Here is a 25,086-nt window from a genome sequence, read left to right as displayed (position 1 = left end):
TGAGTCAGTGACACCAGACCTATCCACCTATGAAGAATTCCTTTTATTCTTTGCTAGGTCCCATACAAACCTGGGTGGGGAAAAGCAGGAATATTTCTTCATTTCCTTTTTACTAATCTCCTAGGGCCTGGTCCTTCAGAAAAGAAGGGAATGGGCCAAGGAAACGAATGGGGTGGAGGAGAGGAGAAAAGTCTCGGAGGGGCCCTGGAGTAGGATGGGATGAATGAAGGGTAAGGAACAGCAAAGATAGGGGATATAATGCCAGCTCCAATACCTGCCTTTTTCTTCTTTCTCTACCCCTGACTCCTATTTGGTCCCTCTAATGAAGCTATGCCAGAGGAAACGCCCTCTAACCACATATATCTCTCACTTTCTTATTTTCTTGGTTCTCCCTAGGGTTAGGTTCGACATCACCAAAACCTGTCCAGGACCGAACATACACTTTGCACAGAACAGGCATCAGCTATATTTAAAAAGGACATCCCTAAGGATAAAAATAGTCATAATGCCACCCTCTAGCCCATAGTTTGCAATGCCTTTCCCAGGATGGATCTCATTGCGTCTCCCTGAACGTCCGAAGTGTTAGGCGGGGCCAAAGCCACTATCCCCACTCTACAAATGAGGAAAAGCGCGGCCCGCCGTGGCCGCAGGTGCAGACTGTGAGCCGCTAGCCATAAAGCAGTCAACTGGCAGCAAGGGTCGCGCCCCTTCACACCACTGCATCTGCGACTCCTGGCGCGATCCCTGCTGGGAATTGTAGTCCAATGACCCTCAGCTACTATGGATTGGACTACAATGACCAGCATGCCCCGCGCTTTTTGGCGCCCCCTTCCCTTTCAGCCTCGGGCGCGGGGAGGCTCGGCAGACCTGCTGACTGGGAAGCGGTATGGCAGCGACGCTGGGCAGCGGGGAGCGCTGGACGGAAGGTATCAGGTCCTGGCCGGAGCGTGGGACAGGGCAGGGTCAGTTGAAATCAGGGATGGGGCTCCTGACGGCGCCTGAAGGGGCTGAGATCCTGGGCCTGAGATGAAGGATGGAGGTCTATGAGAAGATGCTGGGCCTGAGTAGGGTTCCTGGTGAGGAGGGAGACCTCCCAGGGCAGGGGGCTGGGATCCGGAAACTAGGAGCGCTGGCTCAAGCTGAGGACCCGGCCGGGTACCCAGAGTCACCCGTGACGACTTGTTGCCTCCGACCCCCAGCCCCGCCCCGGCCCGTGCCCCGCCCAGGGCCTGCAGCTGTCAGGCCCGCCTGCGCCGGGGTCAGCGGGGTGACGCGGTTTCCCGCAGCTTGCTTACCCGGTCCTTATCCTCGCCTCCAAACTGGGCTGCCTGACCCTCGGCCTGGGTTTGGTCTTGTCCCTGCATCCAGCATCAGGACGGATGGGCCAGCTTTTTCCATCCTACAGTCAGGCAAAGAGTACTGAGGCAGTGCCTATTATGTACTCTGCATTATGCTGATCCTGCAGCGGGATTTGACAGACATGGGCCCCGGAGCCCACAGAACTCTAAGTCTACTAAGGAAGTTTGACAGGTAAACAGTCAGTTACAAAACAGGGCCAGAATGTCCTGGGCTACACAGCAAGGTCGTAGGTTTGAGGGGCATACTGACTAGGCACTCAGCGTGGCCTGGGTGTCAGAGGCCTCATGAAGAAAGTGTTACGTATGATGACATGAAGGATGCGTTGGAGTTAGCCAGACCTACTTAGAGAATAGTTTTGCAGGCAGAGGGAACAGCATGTGCAAAGGCACAGAGAAAAGAGAAAGCATTGATGGTCTGAAGGGAGTTTGGTGTGGCTAGAGCATAGACTACAAAGGAAATTGTGTTGAGATTTGAGGCTGGAGAGACAGGCTGGGCCCATGATAAGAAATTTGGACACCGAGTAGTGGGTAGTCAGTAAGAGATGTTAAGCAGGAAAAAGGGTTTTTAAAATCTTACCCAGATCCTCCATACAGGACACGAGTACTCTGCCTTCTTTGACTATATTGCTATGGCCCTCTTTGTACTCTGCAGGCATTATGATTAATTAAATCCTCTCCTTTAAACTATATCCTCCTTGTGGTCAGGATTAGGTCTTATGCATATATCTCCTTGATCTATCTAGCCAAATGTATTGTACATATTAGTTTTATAACTGTCAGTTAAAAAATTGAACTCATTTCTACTTTAAATCTTAGTGGTGGGAGGCATTGTGACAAAAAATAATGTGTTATGATCAATTCACTTCTGACCATGGACCACAGAGAAATAGGCTTCCCCTGTGCTGCCCTAAAGCCAAGGTATTGGGCAGATGCCTCTTGAGCCCCTTTACTGGCTCTGAGTGAAGATTATTTGCTGACTGATGACTGTAGGTATGGTGGACATTATTATGCTTCATGTTTCTGGCATTAAAAGTTTTTCATGGTTGCCTCTGTATTGTTTTCTCAAGGAAGATGTTTCTTCAGCTTTGTATGGGTGTTTAGAAGTCAGCATGATGTCAGTAACCTGGGCCTCACACTCATTTGCCTACAGGCAGCCTCCCAGATAGCTAAGGCCAGTAGCAAAGTTGATTTGCAGGTCAGACTGAAGCCTCATGGAGGTGCGTTGCTTTGCAGCTTACATTGATGCAGTTAGAAGAAACAAATACCCAGAAGACAGACCTCCTGAAAGTCATGACCCCTGTGGTTGCTGTAACTGCAGGAAGGCACAAAAGGAAAAGAAGTCTGAGCATGAGTGGAATCAGACCCGACAGGGTGAGGGGAGTGCCACTTATACTGAGGAGCAGCTGCTTGGAGTACAAAGGTGAGCCTGTGGTGGGATTAAATGAGTGATTTTATGTACAGTGCCTGGCACAGATGATGTGTTATGTAAGTATTGACTGCTATTATTATTTTTATTACTGTTATTGAAGCACAATAGCTTCTTGACCTCAGAGGCAAGGCTAGGTGGAAGTGGAGTGTTAGGGTATAATCTGAAGTAACTGCCCTGCTTCTACTGTAAGAGAGACAGGGGAAACGAGCTTGACATAACAGACACCTGTACAACATTCTACCCAACAACAGTAGAACGCACATTCTTCTCAAGTATACATGGAACATCATCCGGGATAGAACATACGTTAGGCCATAAAACAAGCCTTGATAAATTTAAAAGGATTAAAATCAAACACTGTATGTTCTTTGAAATTGACAACAGAAGAAAATTTGGGTAATTCACACATATGTGAAAATTAACATATTCCTAAATAACAAATAGGTCACAGAAGAAATCACAAGGAAAATTAGAAAATACTTTGAGATGAATGAAAATGAAAACACTTATAAAGCAACTACACTCCAATAAAAATTAATTAAAAAAATGAAAATACAACATACCAAAACATATAGGATGCAGCTAAGGCAATACTTAGAAGGAAATTTATAGCTATAAATGTTTATATTTTTTAAAAAAATCTCAAATCAATAACCTAATCTTCTAAAAAAAGAAGAACAAACTAAGTTCAAACAAGCAGAATGAAGGAAATAATATAGAGTGGAAGTAAATGAAATAGAGGATAGCAAAACAATAGAGTTCTACAAAACCAAAAGTTGGTTTTTTGAAAATATCAACAAAATTGACAAACTTTTAGCTAGACTGACCAAGCAAAAAAAGGGAGAAGACTCAAATAACTAAAATCAGGAGTAAAATAGGGGATATCACTACCAATCTTACAAAATAATGATTATGTAAGAGAATACTGTGAGCAATTATATGTCAACAAATTAGATAACTTGAATGAAATGGTTAAATTCGATTTCCCAAAAGAAAAGCCCAGGCCCAGGTGACTTCACTGGTGAATTCTACCAAATGTCTGAAGACAAATTAACTAATCCTTCATTAACTATTTTAGAAAATACCAAAGAAGGGAATTCTTCCCAAGTCATTCTATGAGACCAGTATTATTACCCTGTAACCAAAAACAGACAAAGTCATCACAAGATGGATACAGATTTCTGCAACATATAAAAAGGATTATATATCTTGACCAAGTGAGATTTATCCTAGGAATCCAAGGTTGTTTAACACATGAAAATCAAAAAATGTAATACACCATATTAATAGAATAAAAGACAAAAGTCACATGATTGTTTCAATAGGTGCAGAAAAAGCTTTTGACAAAACCCTGCACTCTTTCATGATAACAGTATTCAACACACCAAGAATAGAGGGGAACTTCCTCAACCTGATAAAGGTCATCTTCAAAAAATCCACAGCTGGGACTTCCCTGGTAGTCCAGTGGTTAAAACTCTGCACTCCCAATGCAGGGAGCCAAGTTCGATCCCTGGGCAGGGAACTCGATCCTGCATGCTGCAACTAAAGATCCCGCATACCACAATGAAGATCCTGCATGCCTCAACTAAGACCTGGCACAGCCAAATAAATAGAATTTTTTTTAAAAAAAACCTCCTTAAATTAAAAAAAAAAATCCACAGCTAACATCATACTTAATGGTGAGTAATTTGATGCTTTCCAAGATCAAGAACAGGACAGGAACAAGATTCTAGCCACTTCTATTCAACATTGTGCTAGGAGTTCAAGCCAGGGCAGTTAAGCAAAAAGAAGTAAAAAAAAAAAAAAAAAAAAGAAATAGAAGCCATTCAAATTGGAAAGAAGAAATAAAAGTATATTCACAAATTATATGATCTAGTATAGAAAATTTTAAGCAATACCCACACACACACAAACTATTAGGACTAATAAATTACTTCAGTAAAGTTCAGTATAAGATCAATGTACAAAAATTATTATTTTTCTATATGCTAAGAATGAACAATCTGAAAATGAAAACAATTTCATTTATAACAGCATCAAAAAGAATAAAATGCTTAGGAATAAATTTAATGAGAGAAATGTAAGATTTTACATTGTAAACGACAAACTTTATTAAAAGAAATTAAAGATGACCTAAATAAATGGGAAGATTGCCTGTATTCATGAATTGGAAGGCTTAATATTGGTAATATGGTAATAGTCCTCAAATTGATCTACAGATTTAACACAAATTAAAATTCCCTGCTACCTATCAAATTCCCTGCTACCCTTTTTTGCAGAAATTGACAACCTGATCCTAAAATTCATATGAAAATGCAAAAGACCCAGAGTAGCCAAAACAGTCTTGAAAAAGAAGTACAAAGTTGGAAGACTCACACTTCCCAATTTCAAAACCTACTACAAAGCTTCAGTAATGAAGACAGTGTGCACCAGCATAGGATAGGCATGTAGATCAATGGAATAGAATTGAGACTCCAGAGATAAACGCTTATATTTATGGTTACTTGGTTTTTGACAAGAGTGCCAAGACAATTTAATGGGGGAAAGACTAGTCTTCAACAAATGTTGTTGCGACAACTGGATATCCACATGCGAAAAAATGAACTTGGACCCCTTCCTCACACAAATACAAAAATTAATTCGAAGACCTAAATGTAAGAGCTAAAACCATAAAAGTCTTAGAAGAAAACAAATGTAAAGCTTTGTGACATATGGATTAGGCAATGATTTCTTGTTGACACCCAAAGCCCAAGGGATAAAAGAAAAAATAGGCAAATTGGACTTCATCAAAATTAAAAACTTTTGTACTTCAAAAGATACCATCAAGAATGTGAAAAATCAACCCACAAAACAGGAAAAAATATTTTCAAATTATATATCTGATAAGGGAGAGAGGGAAAGAGAAAGGCAGGGGAGGATCTGCCATGGAAGGAGGGATCAGAAACTAGGGTGGGGAATCCATAGGATCCTCATGGGCAGCTCTTGGGGAAGGGCCCTGACCGACATTCCAGACCCTGCATTATAGTCCCAACTGTGTTACTGACTTACTATGAACTCTTCAACAAGGCTCTGGGTCTCTGCCTGCCTAACTGAATTGTGTGGTAGCAAAAAAATGGAGATACTTTAAATGCCCATCAGTAGGGAATGTACATACATCCATAAAATGCAAGAATATGCAGCTTTTTAAAAGAATGTGGTAGGTTTTTATTTTAAAGTATATAGTTGATTTACAATGTAGTGTTAGTTTCTGGTGTGCAGCAGTGTTATATGTAACTGAATGTATATATATTCTTTTCCAGATTCTTTTCCACTGTAGGTTATTACAAGATACTAGTATAGTTCCCTGTGCTATACAGTAGGACCTTGTTGTTTATCTATTTTATATAAAGTAGTGTGTATCTGTTAATTATAAACTCCTGATTTAATTTATCCCCCTCCTCTCCACCCCCACCCCTGCTTTCCCCTTTAGTAACCATAAATTTGTTTTCTATGTCTGTGAGTCTGTATCTGTTTGGTAAATAAGTTCATCTGTGTTATTTTTTTAGATTCCACATATAAGTGACATCATATCTTATTTGTCTTTGTCTGACTTCACTTAGTATGATAATCTGTATGTCCATCCATGTTGCTGCAAATGGCATTTCATTCCTTTTTAATGGCTGAGTAATATTCCATTGTATATATATACTGCATCTTCTGTATCCATTCATCTGTCGATGAACACTTAGGTTGCTTCCATGTCTTGGCTATTGTAAATAGTGCTGCTTTGAACATTGGGATGCATGTGTCTTTTCAGATTAGAGTTTTCATCTTTTCCAGATGTATGCCCAGGAGTGGGATTACAGGATCATATGGTAGTTCTATTTTTAGTTTTTTAAGGAACCTCCATACTGTTCTCCATAGTGGCTGCACCAATGTACATTCCCACCAACAGTGTAGGAGGGTTTCTTTTCTCCACACCCTTGCCAGCATTTACTATTTGTAGACTTTTTGATGATGGCCATTCTGACCAGTGTGAGGTGATACCTCATTGTAGTTTTGATTTGCATTTCTCTAACAATTAGCAATGTTGAGCATCTTTTCAAGTGCCTGTTGACCATCTGTAGAATGTGGTAGATTTGTAATAATAGCCAATATTTATGTCATGTCAGATGCTATCAAGCATTTTAATGAATACTTCATTTAATTATAACAGCTGTGAAATATAGGTGTAATTATCAGCCCATTTCAGAAGATAACACAAAGGCACAGAGTTAAGTCCACAGCAAGATCAGATGCCAACCAAGGCGTTTTTACTCCAGAGTTCATGCTGTAGTCCACCCGCTCTCAAGGTGTGGTTTGGGAACCCCAAGACCCTTTTGGGGAGGGGTCTGCAAGTTTAAAACTATCTTCATGATAATACAAAGATATTATTTGCCTTTTTCACTCTCATTCCTTCATGATTATACAGTGGAATTTTTGAGAGGCTGTATAACATGCCATTATATCATTTTATAAAAGACTTCTTAGATCAGAAAGTTCAGAACCAACACTCTGGTGGTCTAAACTGTTATCCCTGTACTTTTCATCTATATAAGTTATGGATCAATTCCCAAGATAAATTGTTAGTTTAAAAAAAATGAGATATAGAAGGGTGATTATAATATACTTCCATTTATGTAAAAAAAAAATGGGGAAGTCTCTATACAGGTACTCTCTCTGTACATAGGAATCAGAGAAAACTTTTTTTTTTTTTTCCTGTGCCACACAGCTTGTAGGGTCTCAGTTCCCTGACCACGGATTGAACCTGGGCCATGGCAGTGAAAGCCCAGAACCCTAACCTCTAGGCAACCAGGGAATGCCCCACAGAAAACTTCTAACTGTGGTTATTCTTAGGGTAGGAGATTGGAGGACAGGGAATGGGGAAGCAGGAAGATTTTTCACTGTATATAGTTTAATACTATTGGATATTTTTCTTCTACCATGTGAATATATTAACTTTTTAAAACAAAGTTTAAACAGATAGCCATAAGGAGAAAAAAAGGTAGATTTAAAAAAAAAAAAAAGGATGGTTAGGGTATTTCTTCTGACTTTGCTGTCCAGTGGTTCAACTCTGAGGACTTAGCTTGGGCCTTAGTATTATAAGGGTTAGTATACTTGTTCTATCCACTTGCAGGGATATAGAAAGAAAAAAATATTAGATGTAAAAAAAATTAGATGTAAAAATATTTGTAAAAATACTTTACTTTATGTAAAAAAAAATGTTTTTTACATAAATGGAAAGGAATTAAGCTCTCACTGGGAGGAGGACATTGTTAGTGAATTGTATGTTTCATTAACATGTTCACCAGTTTTCTTTTAGGTTTGTTTTGGGGCTCACAGATTGGAGAGAGGATTGATTTACTATTTTGCAGTTAATTGTACAAAAGGGGCCTTTGTAGACATACCAAAAAATATTTCTGATTTATGTTCTTAGGATCAAGAAATGCAGAAATTACTATGAAATTCTGGGGGTTTCACGAAATGCCAGTGATGAAGAGCTTAAGAAAGCTTACCGAAAACTCGCCCTGAAATTTCATCCTGACAAGAACTGTGCTCCTGGAGCAACAGATGCTTTCAAAGGTCTGATCCTAAACTAATGCTTAATTCTGCCCTTCTTATGTTGTTTGGTCACAGCAAGTTGTTTTCAGCCTCCCCTGTAATTGTTTTATAAGGCCACAAGCAGGGTTTTGTTTTTTCCTGCCACACCTCTTAGATAGTGATTATTAGCATAGCTCTCTCCTGTCCTCATTCACTTACTTTAATTTCTTTTGGAAAAAATATTTGGTTTCTCTGTGACACCTTTTGGAACCTTTCATTCCTTGATTCAGCAAATCTTTATTGAAGATCTATGTGCCAGGTGCCATGGTGAGTAAAACAGATATGATTCCTCTTGTGGAACTTATAGGTTGGTGGCCGCTTGCAAGTAGGACCTAGACAGCATTTCCAAACTTCTTTGACCATCAAAATATTTGTTCATGAAACCTGTTATTAACATGTATGAAAAAGCTTTATACAGCTTTGTAAAGAGCAAAAACATGGTTATAGATCGAATCTTTTTTCCATTGATTTCCGTGATACTTTTAGTGATATATTCTTTTTTTTTTTTTTGCGGTACACAGGCCTCTCACTGTTGTGGCCTCTCCTGTTGCGGAGCACAGGCTCCGGACGCGCAGGCTCAGTGGCCATGGCTCACGGGCCCAGCCGCTCCGCGGCATGTGGGATCTTCCCGGACCGTGGCACGAACCCATGTCCCCTGCATCGGTGGACGCTCAACCACTGCGCCACCAGGGAAGCCCCAGTGATATATTCTTAAAAAATATTTTGGATCCAACACATAAATAAAAATCTTACTTAAGAGCTTCACCCTCAGGAATGTCATTGATTAAGGCAAGGATTATCAATGGATGCCGAAACTATTGGGTGATAGGTTGTTGTTGCATTGGATGTTCACATACTGTCAAATAATCACCCACAGAATACTTATTGATTACACAGGGGAAATTTTCCTTTATAACGGAGATAGCTAGCTGTCACCACTTTAACCAAGTGATCCAACTTATCATCACCAATACTAGAACAACCTAACATTACATGTTGTAATACCGTGTGGTATTCTTGCCAGAATGTTTGACCTGAATCTAATAAAGAAGCAATCAAAATATGGGACATTCTACAAAGAACACTGAACTACTCTTAAAAAAATTCAATATAATGAAAAACAAAAAAGGTGGGGAGACTGTTCTAGATTAAAAGTAACTAAAGATACATGAAACCAAATGTAACTCATGAACCTTGCATGGATTCACTGGGTGATAATGAATTGATGTTAATTTTCTTAGCTATGATATGATGTTGTGATCATGTAGGAGAATATCTTTCTTCTCCGGAGACATAGCTAAAATATTTAGGGGTGAAGTGTCATTATATCTGCAGCCTACTTTCAAGTGGTTCAGCAAAAAAAATGAATACATATTATATGTGTATGTGTAGAGAGTTGAGGAAAGCAATGTGGTAAAATGCTAACAATTGATGAATAAATGTAAAGGTTTTTATTATACTATTTTTTCGTCTTTTCTGGAGATTTGAAATTTTTCAAAAGAAAAAGTAAAAAAATAGATCTGAGACATTTTTTAAAGTCAGCTTTTACCTCAGTGGGCAAGCTACCCTTGTTGATGTGCCATTGTGAATCTAGTTCTCCCCACAGTTTCTACAAGGAAACAGATAACCCACAATTTCCTCACACCTTCATGTAAGGTACCTCACAGACTAATGCCATTTCTCTGAGAAATCTGCCAGATTTCAAGGGATGTGAATGTTTAAGCAACTCTGTTTAGGCTTTTCTGTTTGTTTTTTCTGCTTAGCAGTTTTATTGCTATAAATTTTTTTTTTTTGCGGTATGCGGACCTCTCACTGTTGTGGCCTCTCCCATTGCGGAGCACAGGCTTAGGACGCGCAGGCTCAGCGGCCATGGCTCACGGGCCCAGCCGCTCCGCAGCATGTGGGATCTTCCCAGACCGGGGCACGAACTCGTGTCCCCTGCATCGGCAGGCGGACTCTCAACCACTGCGCCACCAGGGAAGCCCTTGCTATAAATATTTAATACAATTCCCTAGCTAGAAGAATCATAAGGAAATGCTCTTTCTGACTATGTTTCTGATAGTGTTGACTGAATTAAAGGTAGGTGGGTAGGAATGTCTTAAAATTTGTTTTTAAGATTTCTTTGATTGTTGGTACTGATTGTATGTTTAAATGAAATTGGAAAAAGCTTGCACATTTGTGCATAGGGAGGAGAAGTGATGGTATGCATATGTAATCTATTCAGTCTTTGATCCCTCTTTGAGACGTTGGAGATACTTTTTTGTTGTTGTTGTTGTTCCCTGACCAGGGATTGAACCCAGGCCCTCGACAATGAAAGCACAGAGTCCTAACCACTGGACAGCCAGGGAATTCCCTGGAGATACATTTCTTAATTTCTAAAGACCATTTTTGTTTGTTTGTTTTTGTTTGCTTTTTTTTTTTTGTGGTATGCAGGCCTCTCACTGTTGTGGCCTCTCCCGTTGCGGAGCACTGGCTCCGGACGCGCAGGCCCAGCGACCATGGCTCACGGGCCCAGCCACTCTGCGGCATGTGGGATCTTCCCGGACCAGGGCATGAACCCGTGTTCCCTGTATCGGCAGGCGGACTCTCAACCACTGCGCCACCAGGGAAGCCCTAAAGACCATTTTTAAAAGTAGGCTGAGGGACTTCCCTGAAGGCACAGTGGTTAAGAATCCACCTGCCAATGCAGGGGACACAGGTTCAATCCCTGGTCCGGGAAGACCCCACATGCTGCGGAGCAAGTAAGCCCATGTGCCACAACTACTGAGTCCGCGTGCCTCGAGCCTGTGCTCCACAATAAGAGAAGCCACTGCAATGAGAAGCCCATGCACCCCAATGAAGAATAGCCCCCGCTCGCAGCAACGAAGACCCAACACAGCCAAAAAAATAAAAGTAAACTGAAATAAGACTGATGAGTGAGGACTTTGCTTTTAGCCAAGCAGGAGGATTTTTACTGATTATTTTATTCAGGAGATTGTATGTGACTTCATGTTAGAATACCACTACTTATGTAGGAGCTGTTTCCAACCATAAACTACTGCTCTCAAGTGAAATAACACATTTTTGATGACGGAGAACAGTACTTCTTAGTTCATCTTGAGTCCAGTGTTGTTTCAGGCTTATCAGACTAGACCATGGAAGATTTCAAGGGCAAGCACTTTGGTGAACTTTCTAGGCCCAAGCACCTCTCCTTGGGTCACTGTGAAGTTGTCCAGCACCAATCAACTCCGGGCTCTTCGTTGCTACTACTATGATCACCCTCAGCTACAGCAAAGACTATGTACTCAGATGCTTTTTGTTTTTGTTGCAGCAATAGGAAATGCCTTTGCAGTCCTGAGCAATCCTGACAAGAGACTCCGCTATGATGAATATGGAGATGAACAGGTGACTTTCACTACCCCTCGAGCCAGACCTTATAATTATTACAGGGACTTTGAAGCCGACATCACTCCAGAAGAGCTGTTCAACGTCTTCTTTGGAGGACATTTTCCTACAGGTTAGTATCCCAAAATTATTGTTTAAGAAGTCATAGGGACTTCCTGGCAGTCCAGTGGTTAAGACTCCATGCTTCCACTGCAGGGGGTGCAGGTTCGATCCCTGGCTGGGGAACTAAGATCCCACATGCTGCTCGGCGTGGCCAAAAAAAAAAAATTCATATATATTTTGAGGATCTGTTTGAGGATCTGAATAGAGGGACTGTGGTATGGTGGCAACAGCAAACTTTGGAATCAGATAATCTGGGGTTGAAGGCATGTCTCCACCATCCAACTATGCATGATTTTGACTTAGTCCATCTGATCTTGTTTCCTTACCTAAAAATGGGGTTGATAATACCAACTTCACAAGGCTGCTGTGAGGATTGGATATTTTTTTAAGTGTTTTATAAATTAGAAGCAATGCCTGTATTATCATTATTGCAAAATAGCATTTATATAAAGGTAAAGGTTAGAAAAGTACCCCCAGAGAGTTGGAAGTTGGGTTAATTAAATGCCTGGGAAGTAAATTGAATTTTTTTTTTTTTTTTTTTGTGGTACGCGGGCCTCTCACTGTTGTGGCCTCTCCTGTTGCGGAGCACAGGCTCCGGACGCGCAGGCTCAGCGGCCATGGCTCACAGGCCCAGCCGCTCCGCGGCATGTGGGATCTTCCTGGACCGGGGCACGAACCCGTGTCCCCTGCATCGGCAGGCGGACTCTCAACCACTGAGCCACCAGGGAAGCCCAAGTAAATTGAATTTTGTTAGGTGCTATTAAAGATACTAGTGACATAATCTGATATTGGGCAAGGAGGCAGACGTGAGCATGTCAGACAGGATTCGTGGCCCAAGTGCTTTCTTTCTTAGCCTCTTGGGGTTCTCTCACTCACTGGTTACAAAGGATTATTTAAATAAGGGCGAGAGAGCTAAGCATGTCCCATTTCCAGCTGGTTCACTTGACATACCTACTGTTGTATTTTTCTACTGAGTAAAATGGGACAATACTCTACCCTCAGAGAACCTAGTTGGAAGCAAAGACCTTGGAAAAGGCAAGGAAGGGGTGTTTGCCATAATGCATACTAAGTATTTTTCTTTCTTTTCCAGGAAACATTCATATGTTTTCAAACGTGACAGATGACTCCCACTATTACCACCGGCGGCACCGACACGAGAGGATGCAGACACGGAAGGAAGAGGAAGAAGATAAGCCTCAGGTACCTGGGGAGGACAGGACAAGAGCTGCCCATAAACACTTGTACTGAGCTGACCTTTATGTAGTATGATCAGGTTTTTGAAGTTCAACTTGAGATATGTTGCTAAAATGTGCTTTAGGAAAGCAGAAGCCTGGCAAGAAGAGCTGGATAATTGGCCCAAATAAGCCAGAATGGTACCTCCTCCCCCATCCATTCTTTGGTGACTGTCCCTGGAAATCTGTTCACCTATGGGGCTGTCTTGAAAAACGTTTTCTTGACTGCAGAGAATAGGAACCCCCTTCAAAATATTCAATACTAAAGGTGGTTTAAGGTAAGAGATCAAGGGAGTCTCATGAAGCTTAAGGGCAGGAAGCTTGCTGGGCCTTATGTCAGATGGGAACCAGGAACTGGGGTGCTGTCAGGCCCCCATGCAGCTGTGCTCTCCATGACTCTTGGGGCCAGACTGTCTCCTGTTTTCCTGCCTGCCTGCATCTGTTTTGTTCTCTCTAAGCAGCCTGGCTTTTCTGCTTCCCCTTGCAAATGTCCAGTCTACAGTGCCTGAGAGTATGTGTCCTTTCTTCAAGTGACTGCCTAGCAGTGAATGGTGATGAATCTCAATCCCAGATGCTTAGGAGGGAGAATGTGATCATCCCTGCTACGGTTTGATGTCCCCAAGATGTCCCACAGTCCGTTCAGCTGAGGCCAAGGCAACAGAGTTGCATAATAACATGACCTCATGAGAGTCACAGTCTGGGCAAGCTCCCGCACAGGTGTCTGCTTCATTGGTCTTAGAAAAGGGGGCTGCAGAAGGATTACTGAGTGTCAATCCAGATTGTAGGTGGGCCTTGTTCAGCCTTTTCAGCAGACAGAATGGGGCTGTTTGGTACCTCTCAGCAGAAAGTACAACCTTCCCAGAAAAGCCTTGGGCTATGTGCAGTACATCAGTAATTCATATTTTCTTTGGGAAAACTGTTCTCTTTTCAATAAGCTTTATATTGATGAAGAGCACTTACACCAAATGCTTTTTCTTTTTCAGACTACATATTCTGCATTTATTCAGTTACTTCCAGTTCTGGTGATTGTGATTATATCTGTGATTACTCAGCTGCTAGCTGCTAATCCCCCATATAGTCTATTCTATAAATCGTAAGTCAAATCTTTATAAATATTTCTTAACAACAAGCTGGTACATTACTAACATTCCATTTCACCTTTTGTTGTAGAAAACACTGATTTTGTGTTTAAAGGAACAGCTGGATAGTAATAATGCAGAGACTCAAAAATATTGTTCTTTAGGCAGTTTCCGAGGCACTCAGGACCTGGATTGTTTTGTTCTACAGCGACATCATCTGGTCAGCTGCCCAATAGCAATGGCTGGTTTCTGAAGGATTAATAGACGAACTCCAGGTTCAGATTAAATCCTTAACATTCCACTTTAGAGTTAAAAAGGACCTTACTGAGCTTGTGATAGTATCGCTGGACCCCTGTGAGTCTGAGAACATAGTAACTAAGATCTAGTGATTATTTCCAATTTAAGAAATTGCAAGAATAGTACATTTATTCATAAGGCTATACAGTCAAACCATAGTATCTCATTTCTTTGCTTTTGCTAAAAATATAGAAATCATTATAAAGTTTGTATTGCATGGAAAATTTGAGCTCTGATAGGAATTTTTTAATTTCTTCAATTAATTATTTCAGTTAAATCAGTTCTTAATTTGATCCCTAGACCAGCATCATCAGCATTAACTTGCCAACCTGTTAGAAATGCAGACTCTTAGGCCTTACTCCATATCTACTGAATCAGAAACTCTAGGGGTGAGAACCAGCAATATGAGTTTTAACAAGCCCTCCAGATAATTCTGGTCCATACTAAACTCTGAGAATCACTGGATTATTTTTTTTAATTAATAATGGGAAATGAGTCATTACTATTATAGTTTAGCAGACAAAAACCTTTCAAAATGTGGACTCCATGGAACCGTACCTAACAGGAAGAGCTCTTGTTGGTGATCACTGTAGACTAAAGACTATCATTCTATATCAATATCTTCATTTTATAGAGAGGAAAGCTGAGACTCAGAGAGAGGTTATTGCTGTCAGGACACAATGGCCTGATTCCCTCTTATTTCCTGACTTCCCATATTTCTCCATATGCTACTGCTACCTCCTTTCTTGTCAGGCCAGTGGGACAGACAGGAAGCTACCCTGATAACAGCTTCCCAGAGGGAGGCAAGAGCAGTCATGGCTCTTAGACATCCAGCAAGATCCATAAGTTGAGAGATCAAAGGAAAAGGCTAGGAAAAGGTCAGATATAACTCCTTTAAGATGGATTTTGTCCAATTTGGACAAAATCAGCTTGGATTTTGCACATTGCCATCACATTGTTTTAACTTGAATTTGAACTCCCTTCTGTACTTTCTTATGGTTAGACTTCAATTAACCCAGACCTGTTAAAGTTTCTGAGCACCAGACACCTTTGGATATCTTAGACCCACTGAGAGTTAGCCTGGAGGTATCATTGAAATATTTTGTCTTAGTTTTTGCAGTTCTCACCTAATGGCTATGTGTAAAGTACTTTTTATCATGTCCTAAAAATTAGAACTAAGTTGGTATAAGCTGTCTGGTTATTTTTAAATAGTTTATAGTAACAATCATTTCATTCATCCAACATTTACCAATAGCCACTCTGCGCCAGGTGCCATGCTAGGTCCTATACAATATACAAATTGTTTTTTAAGCATTCAGCATTCTACTTTTAACACAGAAAGCAGTCTAAGAGAGGTCAATCCAGATAGCTGCACCCCCATATTCACAGCAGCATTATTTACAGTAGCCAAGACATGGAGACAACCTGAACACACACACACACACTATGGAGTATTATTCAGCCATAAAAAATGAAGAAACCCTACCATTTGTGACAATATTGAGGGACCTTGAAGGCATTATGCTAAGCGAAATAAGTCAGAGAAAGACAAATACCGTATGATCTCACTTATATGTGGAATCTAAAAAAAAAAAAAAAAAAAAACAAACTCAGAAAAAGAGATCAGACTTCTGGTTACCGAAGGTGGAGGAGAGAGGGAAGGGGAATTGAAGGAAGATGGTCAAAGGTACAAACTAACAGTTATAGGTTAAGTAAGTACAAGGTATGTCAGGTACAACACAGTGTTACAGTAGTAACGCTGCTGTATGATAGGAAATGATAGGAAAGTTAAGAAAGTAAATCCTGAGAGTTCTCATCACAAGGAGAAAGGTTTTTTTTCCTTTATTCTTGTCTTCTTTCTTTTCTTTTTACTGTATCTATATAAGAAGATGAATGTTAGCTGAACCTATTGTGGTAATCATTTCATAATTATGTAAGACAAACCTTCATGATATATGTTTTAAATTTAAAAAGAGAGAGAGGGCTTCCCTGGTGGCGCAGTGGTTGAGAGTCTGCCTGCCGATGCAGGGGACATGGGTTCGTGCCCTGGTCCGGGAGGTTCCCACATGCCGCGGAGCGGCTGGGCCCGTGAGCCATGGCCTCTGAGCCTGCGCTCCGCAATGGGAGAGGCCACAGCAGTGAGAGGCCCGTGTACCGCAAAAAAAAAAAAAAGAGAGAGAGAAGAGAGGGAGGTGAATCCTTTAAGGAAATAAATATGTGGAGACTGAATCCATTTAATATGCTCACATAATAGCAACAATGATGACATTACACTTACTGCTTTGCTTGGGCAATAATAAATGTTAGATGTATTAGAAAATGATATCTGCATCTGCCCCATGAAGAGGTGATTGTGTGAATGATCTCTGTGAGGCCAGTGCTAAAAGTGATACTGCCAAGTATCACAAGCATACCTGAGCCTCTCTCTCCTTGTTTCAGGACCTTGGGCTACACCATTTCTAGAGAAACCCAGAACCTACAGGTGCCTTACTTTGTGGATAAAAACTTTGACAAGGCCTACAGAGGAGCATCTCTGCGTGACCTGGAGAAGACGATAGAAAAGGATTACATTGATTACATCCAGACAAGTTGTTGGAAGGAGAAACAACAAAGTAAGATGCTCTAAAAGGGGCTTCAGCTGGTGCCATGCTTCCAACCTGAGGCATCCCAAGCTTCCTGATCCCTTCTCTCTCCTTGTTTGAGCTACTCATGTTTACGTGAACAGGGATAGGACAGAGGCCCATTCAGGATATTACCAAAAAAGGGAAGTTTATTGACAGGATACATGTGGCCAGGACTGGGAAATCTTAGGAACTTCGGCAGTACTAGTTGCCTATCTGTCTGTCTGTCTCTGAGTCTCTACATCTCTCTGCCTATCTGCCCTCTCTCCTCTCTCTGCCAACTTCTTTGCTTTTTCAAGCTCTCCTCCTTCACAGCCTTAATTTGCCATGGCTTATTTTGGTTGCTACCCTCCTATTCACTCTCCCAACTTCCCCAACCCCACAAGTCATTGGCCCCTTTCTACATCACAAGTTTCCTGTTTAAGTAGCTCGCTGGTTTGGTCCATGGTTTCCTAATTTCACATTTCCCAGAGGGAAATCTGATTGATCCAACCTAACCAAAGTTTTATAGGTTGTTGTTATTGAGTTTGGTGCCCCTTCTCTTCCCCTCCAATCAGCTGTGGCCACACAGAATAAAAGCTACTCTCCCAGGAGCAGGCCTTCCACACTGTTTCCCTGGAGACAATGGGGGTGACAGTGTTGGCTTCCAAACCCAGTGAGTGTTCATGGGGAGTGCACACACACACACACACACACACACACACACACACACACACACACACACACACACACACACATATCCATTAGTAATTGTATCTTATAAAACTTGGCTTTGGTTAATTTTTAAAAAGCAAACTAACTCATTTTTTAAAACCTTGTCTGTCACTGGGTATTGTTAAACATCTAACAGTGCCTGATAAATTTAGATCCTCAGTCACAGTGCTGCTAAGCCCTCGCTGACCCATCATGCATCCCAACTCCACCCCAAGTTAGTCTCTCCTTCCTCTGTGTTTTTAAAGCACTTTGCTCATCCTGCTAAGACAGTGCCACCCTCACCATGTTAACATGTTCTGTAGGTACATGACAGTCTCCCTGCTGGACTCTGGGCTCTCTGAGGGCAAAAACCATGTCTTACTAATTTTGTGTCCCAGGCCCTTGGCACAGTCTTTGCTTCAGAACAGATGCTCCACAAATGTCTTTTGAAGAGAGGATTCTCAGGACTGGAAGACAGTGAAACTGCTGAGGACTAGGAATCACTGAGCAGGGCTAGTGTCCTAACCCTGCCCCTGAGGGACCTTATCTCTGCCGTCTACTCCTGTAGGGCAGAGCCCACCTGACCTCTCAGGTGCATTAGGAGCTTGGTAGGCAATGACTTGGATGTAAGGGGGAATTCAGCAGGAGGAGGAAGTTGCTTTTTTATTGAAAAAACTGAGGGGTCAAGAAGTACCCCTACCCACTGTTAAACTAGGTTTTGCAAGTTTCAAAAATCAGGAAAGAATTTTGGAGCAAGATAGAGGCCTTACACTTAAAGGCATTATAAACGTGGATCCAAATCAGGTGAAGCCCACAGTGTATGTCCTAAGAGTCTCCATTATTTTAGACTCTGAGAGGGTTTTGAAATTATGCAGAGGGCTCATGGTAAGGATTACACCTAAGGTGGCTTCTAGGCTTTTGTCGCCATCCTCATGAGGCCTACTTTCAGGGCTTTGGCACTCTCCAGGTATAAACAGATCCAGTGGGTGAGCATGATGCGTGTACCCACAAGTTCCAACCCGGGGGTTATCAGCACACACCCCTTAAAAATCTATTTCTGGCATTTAAGGATGGTGGCCATCCGGAGCCTCCACACAACCCAAGTGCCATTTGAGAACAAGCAGCATCTGCCCTCCGGATCCAGCAGCAAGTGCAGCCAGCATGGTTAAATTTAGCACATGGAGGTTGTAAAAATAAACCCGCTTGAGAACAAAGTTCACTCTTGGCAAAATACCTAATGGAAACTGTTTTTAGCAAAGTTAGCCACTGTCTTTTAAAATCTTTTGTTAATTTCTTTTCTCTGCTTTCTTCCTCCCAAGGAGGTTGTATGGATTATAGAAGATGGTATGAGTATAACGCTTAGCATGGTGTCTGGCATATAGTAAGTGTTTGGATCCTGACCGAATCCAGACCTTGCTTGGCCTTGCTTGACTGGATGCAGCACTGTCTTATGAGGCTGGATCATGATGGTCGTTGGGATCTGTCAGGGTCTTCCAGCTGTCAGGACTCTGATCTGGGCTGTCATGCAGAGTTTTTTGTTTTTTGTTTTTTTGCTGTATGCGGGCCTCTCACTGTTGTGGCCTCTCCCGTTGCGGAGCACAGGCCCTGGACGCGCAGGCTCAGCGGTCATGGCTCACGGGCCCAGCTGCTCTGAGGCATGTGGGATCTTCGCGGACTGGGGCACGAACCCGCGTCCCCTGCATCGGCAGGCAGACTCTCAACCACTGCGCCACCAGGGAAGCCCATGCATGCAGAGTGTTTTTGAGAGAGGCTTTGGGACTTGCCTCTCTTGGCAATTTGCCTGAGTCAGCTTACCTTCAAGGTGCAATGCTCTGTCCATCTATTACACTGGCATTCAGGGCACGGGAAACATTTTGCAGAGAAGAAAAGATGTTCTCTTGATCCTGCCCCTGCCAAAGATTTTGTTTTTTCTTAGAAGTTATTGAATATTAACAGAACTTGTGAAAAGTAACATATTCATTGAGTTGACCTTTTGTTCATTGAAGTGCAAAAGGATTCACTGGCAGTTTGGAGAGAAGTTTCTCCAAGCATGATCATGGGGGTGTGGGACATAGTTCCTTGAAACACTGCCCTTGTGCAAGGTCATTGCTCTAGAGCAAGGTCATTGCTCTCAATCTCTGGAGCATTGAAAACTGGTTTCAATGAACTTTAAAAAAGCAACGTCATGTTTTGAGAAAAGCATTCATATATGTGCAGTTCTCTTTCATCAGCTTATTACAGTGGTTGTCAGTGTATAAAACAGTAAGAATCACTAGCCCTTAATGTTTTCTGGAATGAGATTTCAGGCAATGAGACATTTGGATAAGGTCAGTAACAAAAAACCTAAGGAAATCGTTTCAAGGAAAAGCAAAGCCATAGGATCTGCTCTATGTACTGGTGTAACTGTGACTCAGAGGACCAAAGGGACAGCCTGATTTCACAGAGCCCTCTTGAACAGGTTTCCCACATGCCAAAGAAGCCAGACAAATGGAGTCAGTGCCTAGCTCTGGGCAGAACGAAGGAGCAGAGGGCTTTCATTTGGGTGCAGTGTATGATCCGCCATGAAGCCACGTCACCTGCGAGGATGCCTGTGTGGGGGGCAAGCTCTGGCTGGCGCGCACTGCAGGCCCCACGCCGCGGGGTGAGAGCACATTGTTCTAGAGCCTAGGAGACCCCCTGTTTGCCAAGCAACTGCTGGGCCAGGGCTCAACCTCTGAACCCCCATCACAGAGGGTGGGTTTTCATGCATACCCACCCCTCACCCTGGAGTCCTGCACTTAATCTGCACTTTGGGCCTTACTTGGTGTGAACAGAACCATTGTGAGCAGAAATGCCTGTATTTTGGTTGATAGAGACTTATTCAGAAACCACTGCGCATTGTTCCCTCTGGCTAGCTATTAAGTCCTGTTTCCAGGCAGTTTGCTGATTAATCAGACAGGTGCCTCTTGTTCCACCAAGAAAAACAAAATCTGTCAGCAAGATGACTAAGAATGGATAGACATATTTCAGAATGATTAAAATAGCATTTTCACAAGTGTGGTCCTTTAAACATTGAGTAGCTGCCTGCTATTTGAGGCTTTCAGAAGCCACGCAGGCCCTCGAAGCATGCCATCATGTTAATACACAACACGTCTCTGGAGTTGCTTTTCAGGTATTCCTTCCTACGAATGTCTCTGAAACTATACAAAAGAATAAAAAAGAGAGGCAGCCAAACCACTGTTGAGTCCGGGAGGACAGCAGAGATTATATTCTGGTTAAAAATAGAATGACTTTCTCCACCATGAAGAGAAAATGAAATACGTTTCTTCGAGGAGACAGAGGTCACCGGATCCAGATGATTTCACTTTTAAAAGAGCCCAGCAGCCTTTGGCCTTTGAGTTAGGGGCCCCACATGTGGTGAGGGAATGAAGAACGCCGCCAGCAACCTGGCCTTCTATAGAAGCGTGCCTGCCGGTGGAGGGCTCTGTGTCGGTCCGCATATGTGAGTTATGATCCAGCAATGCAGAGGGAAGGATGAAGCAGCTGTCTTTGTTTCAGATGACAGGAACAGGCGATTGGACTCCATTCTCTCCCAACTGCCATCTGAATACCATTCGTAGGAAAGCCCTGAAACAGGGTCTCCTCTTACCGCACGCGTGCAGGTTTCCTAAGTCTGGTGCCAAATGTTCTATTGATAAGAACTAAGTCCAGTGCTTTTGTAATAGAGCACAGATACTGTTGGACTTCAGGATCACAGGTGTCCCTTAATCCTCAGCACCTGGTGTAGCGTAGCTGCCTGATACGTGTTTCTTGAGTAAATGAGTGTTTCTTAAGTTTAATTGAAAGAAAAAGCATTAAAGTAAAAGGAGCTTTGCTTCCAGAAGTATTGAAGTGAAACAGAGGAGCTCAACTTTCTTCATGAATTGTTACCTCTTTTATCTTTCAGAGTCAGAGTTGACCAATTTGGCAGGATTATACAGAGATGAACGATTGAAACAGAAGGCAGAGTCACTGAAACTTGAAAACTGTGAAAAACTTTCCAAACTGATTGGCCTACGCAGAGGTGGCTGAGAGGATGGTAGTCCTATGCAGGCTCGGGGTTTTGCTACGTGTTACTGTTTATGTTCCTAATTCCACTGTATAATACAAAATTAGGAAATGATGAACATTTTACAATTTGCTAACTTTGTTTGGTGGGCAGAGTTGGAGGTGCTTCAGCATGGAGCCAGACTTGTCATCACAGACTCCTTCCCGGGGATTGGCTCTGGGGGCCAGGAGCAGGTCATCTAAATTGAATTAATGGCAAAGCATTAGATTCAGCCCCCTTCTCTGCGCCTACCCTGCCTCTAGAAAGGTAGTTCAGGGCACCCCAGAGCAGATTCATATTTTCTTTCTTCTTCCCTTCAGTGAAGTCTCAATAGCCAGTCATTCCTAGGCTTAGCCAAAGCAGCTTAATATTGGTTGTTTACAATGTGCACTGAGAATTACACCTCTCCCTTCATTAGAGTCATCGTCTCCCCACCAGATTCAGCTGTTGGAACAACTCAACTTTCCATTTTCTAAGGGAAATGTGGAGAAATGTAAACTGTTTTAGTCCACAGTTTTCTATTTGTCTAATCTCTGTTCAGAGTTACTAGCATTAGCAAACTGCCTAATTTGAGTTTCTTTTACTTCCTTAACCCTCTCTCTTGTAGAGAGCCCAGAAATTAAGTTATTGAGTGAAACAGTTCAATGGACATGGAAGCAGGGGCCAGGGGTGAAGGTAAAATGCAAGACTAAGTCTCAGCTGCTCAGTGCAGGTTCCCTAGTCCATCACAGAACTCAGAGAATGTTCTTTTTGACATTTCCCCTTGCAGCATCACACTTGAGCTGAGTCCCTACACCCCACAGAGGTACAGTGGTCAGACCTAAGAGGAGGCACTGCCAGCCAGCTGGGCTGTTTGCTCAAGCCTAGAGATAGAAGGGAAAGACCCTCAGTCTGAGGCTATGGGGGTCTGGCGTTGGCCCCAGCAGTCACTTTGTTTAACCCAGTGCCCTGTAGTTTGTGATAGGAGATGCTTTTTCATGTAGTCAACATTTGTTGAGTGCCTGGTATGGAATGAGAACATTGGCCCAGAGAGGATGCATGGTTGAACTGGGTCACACAACTTGTTGTGACAGAGCTAGATGGTAGGCCGACTATCAAGTAGGAAGTGTGTGATCATCCCCATTGCTCAGGTAATTCTAGCCATATTGGTTAAAGCAGAATCTTTCCCAAGGATGCTCCTCCCCCCACCCTGGGATCCTGTATCCTTTCTATGGCAGTGCTATATCCGCTCAGGACACCTCTCTACACCACTTCTGTGTACAAAACAAAAGCAGGCAGCTCTTCCCACTGGTGACAAGGAGGACGGAAGTTGTTGCCTGGACTGTGTGGTTCTGGGCCTTCCTGTGGAGGTGAGCTACCAGGATTGAGCTGCCCAGATTATATCATGAATCTGAACCTGGAAGGATCAGTAGGTAAATGTAGTCTACACTCCATGTTTTCTTCGGGATGGAAGAAAAGTTCCTGTTGGAAGGAGAGTCTACGTTAAAACTTGTTTCCAAAGTAGAGTTTCTCGTTTCAGATGCATAGCCGTGATTTAGGCAGATGTATCTAGTATTGTCCCACGTGTGGGCGTCCCACGTGTGGGCATCCCACAGGGTCAGGAGATGAGTCCAGAGGTAAAGAGTGGGACTTTGGTGGCTGGTAGGGGCACCTACTCAGCTGTAGGGAGGGAGAGCAGCTCCAGAGATAGTCAGATTTTGTCACCCAATGAAGTCTATCCTCCTGGGTTTTGGGGGGCTTCCTTGATCCCCTCTGAGTGACTGAAGGGATTTGCATGGTAAAATGTGCCTGTGGGCCAAATGAGCTATAGAAAGTTGTTTTCCTGTACACACAAAAATCAAAGCTCCCCTGTCCCCAACCCCAATCTCTGCTAGAAAATGGGCCCTAATTAAACTGACTTAACAAGGTACAAGACTCTGCTCTAGATGCCCGTGAATAGTGTAGTCACACCTGGATTTCATGGCAGAGATGAGTTATCTGTGATGATACTAAATAGAGGCAATACTAACTCACTTCATTAAATGTCAGGTCTGTTGTCTGTTTTTATAGCACTGATGGTACTGTTTTATTTATTACCTAATAGACTGCAACACTCACATCTGGTTTTCCTGAAGGGAATGGTATTTGCTTTGGGTTGAAGGATAGTTTAATCTATTTGGTACTGTCCAGAATATTGTTAAACTATAATTTCCTGGGTTGCATTTTAGATGGGTTGTCTGCATGGTGGTAAAATAAGCATTTTCCTCTTGCCTACATCATTTGGAAAGTTTTTATTATATATAAACTCTCTAGGCATGGCGTATTCTTGCTCTCAGAACTTGGCATGCAACTCTAGACTATTTCTGTGAGCACAAATGCAGACTGGAGATGCGTGATGGGAGTGGGGCTAAGAAATAGGGCTTGAGGCTCGAGCAGAAGGCGAAGCTCTCGTAAGAATGGAAGTGCCCTCTGCACTAAATGATCAACAGTGAGGAAGGTGGGATGAAACCCCTTCTCATCACAAGGGGCACTGCAGTTTAAAGGAATCCGTGTCCCCAGATTAGCAACCCTGGGGTTCATCTGCTCAAACTAGAAGACTTCTGAACTTCCTTGATCAGCTCCAGGCCTCACAGCTTGGGAGAAGTGTCCAGCAAGAAAATGCCATTGCTGTTCTTTCTGTTGGAAACTATTAGAAATTACGCCGAACTCCAAACCCCACTGGAACGTGGAATCCAGCAGCCTAGCCAAGCTATGTGTTACTCTCATTTACATCCTCACACTCAGGACTGGCTTTGTGAGGAGGCACTGTTGGGATTCCAGAGCTTTCTGTTACGAATAGCCACACACGCGGGTTCATTGTCTGCATGCACTGTTCCTCACAGGAGCTAGCGCTTAATTAGTATTTATTTTGGATTCCTTTAAGGTATAAGCTTAGTGTCCTAATATATTTATTTTTGGAAAGGACCAACTTATTATACATCTTATTTTTTGAGCCTGCATTGTTGATAACCTCGTGCAGTGACCACCAAGTAACTATATACCTGTGTGTTACATATTGATTACATCTTTTGCATCACATTCAGTATTTGGAATTAAAGATGTGAATGTTCTGTGACCAGAGCCAGGTTTGACACAGATGGAATCAGCTCCTGGTGGAGTAAGAATCCTGAAAAATCTGGTCACCTGATCCATTACATCTGGATTGAGTGTATTTTAACAGAAATAAA

General features: G+C 42.5%; 1 protein-coding gene across 1 annotated transcript; it reads left to right on the top strand.

Moving 5' to 3' along the window:
- Positions 1-822: 822 nt before the first annotated feature.
- On the top strand, positions 823-25,086 carry DNAJC18 (DnaJ heat shock protein family (Hsp40) member C18). Its single transcript, XM_082651205.1, has 8 exons — positions 823-926; positions 2,592-2,778; positions 8,243-8,388; positions 11,717-11,902; positions 12,983-13,092; positions 14,108-14,217; positions 16,940-17,112; positions 21,740-25,086. Exons 1-8 carry the CDS (start codon positions 887-889, stop codon positions 21,862-21,864), a joined length of 1,077 nt encoding a protein of 358 aa, XP_082507331.1. The 5' UTR covers positions 823-886; the 3' UTR covers positions 21,865-25,086.

Source organism: Grampus griseus (assembly GCF_964374135.1).
Source record: "Grampus griseus genome assembly, chromosome: 3".
NCBI classification, from domain to species: domain Eukaryota; kingdom Metazoa; phylum Chordata; class Mammalia; order Artiodactyla; family Delphinidae; genus Grampus; species Grampus griseus.
Note: the sequence above shows the minus strand (reverse complement) of the source record. Positions and strands in the feature narration are given on the sequence as shown.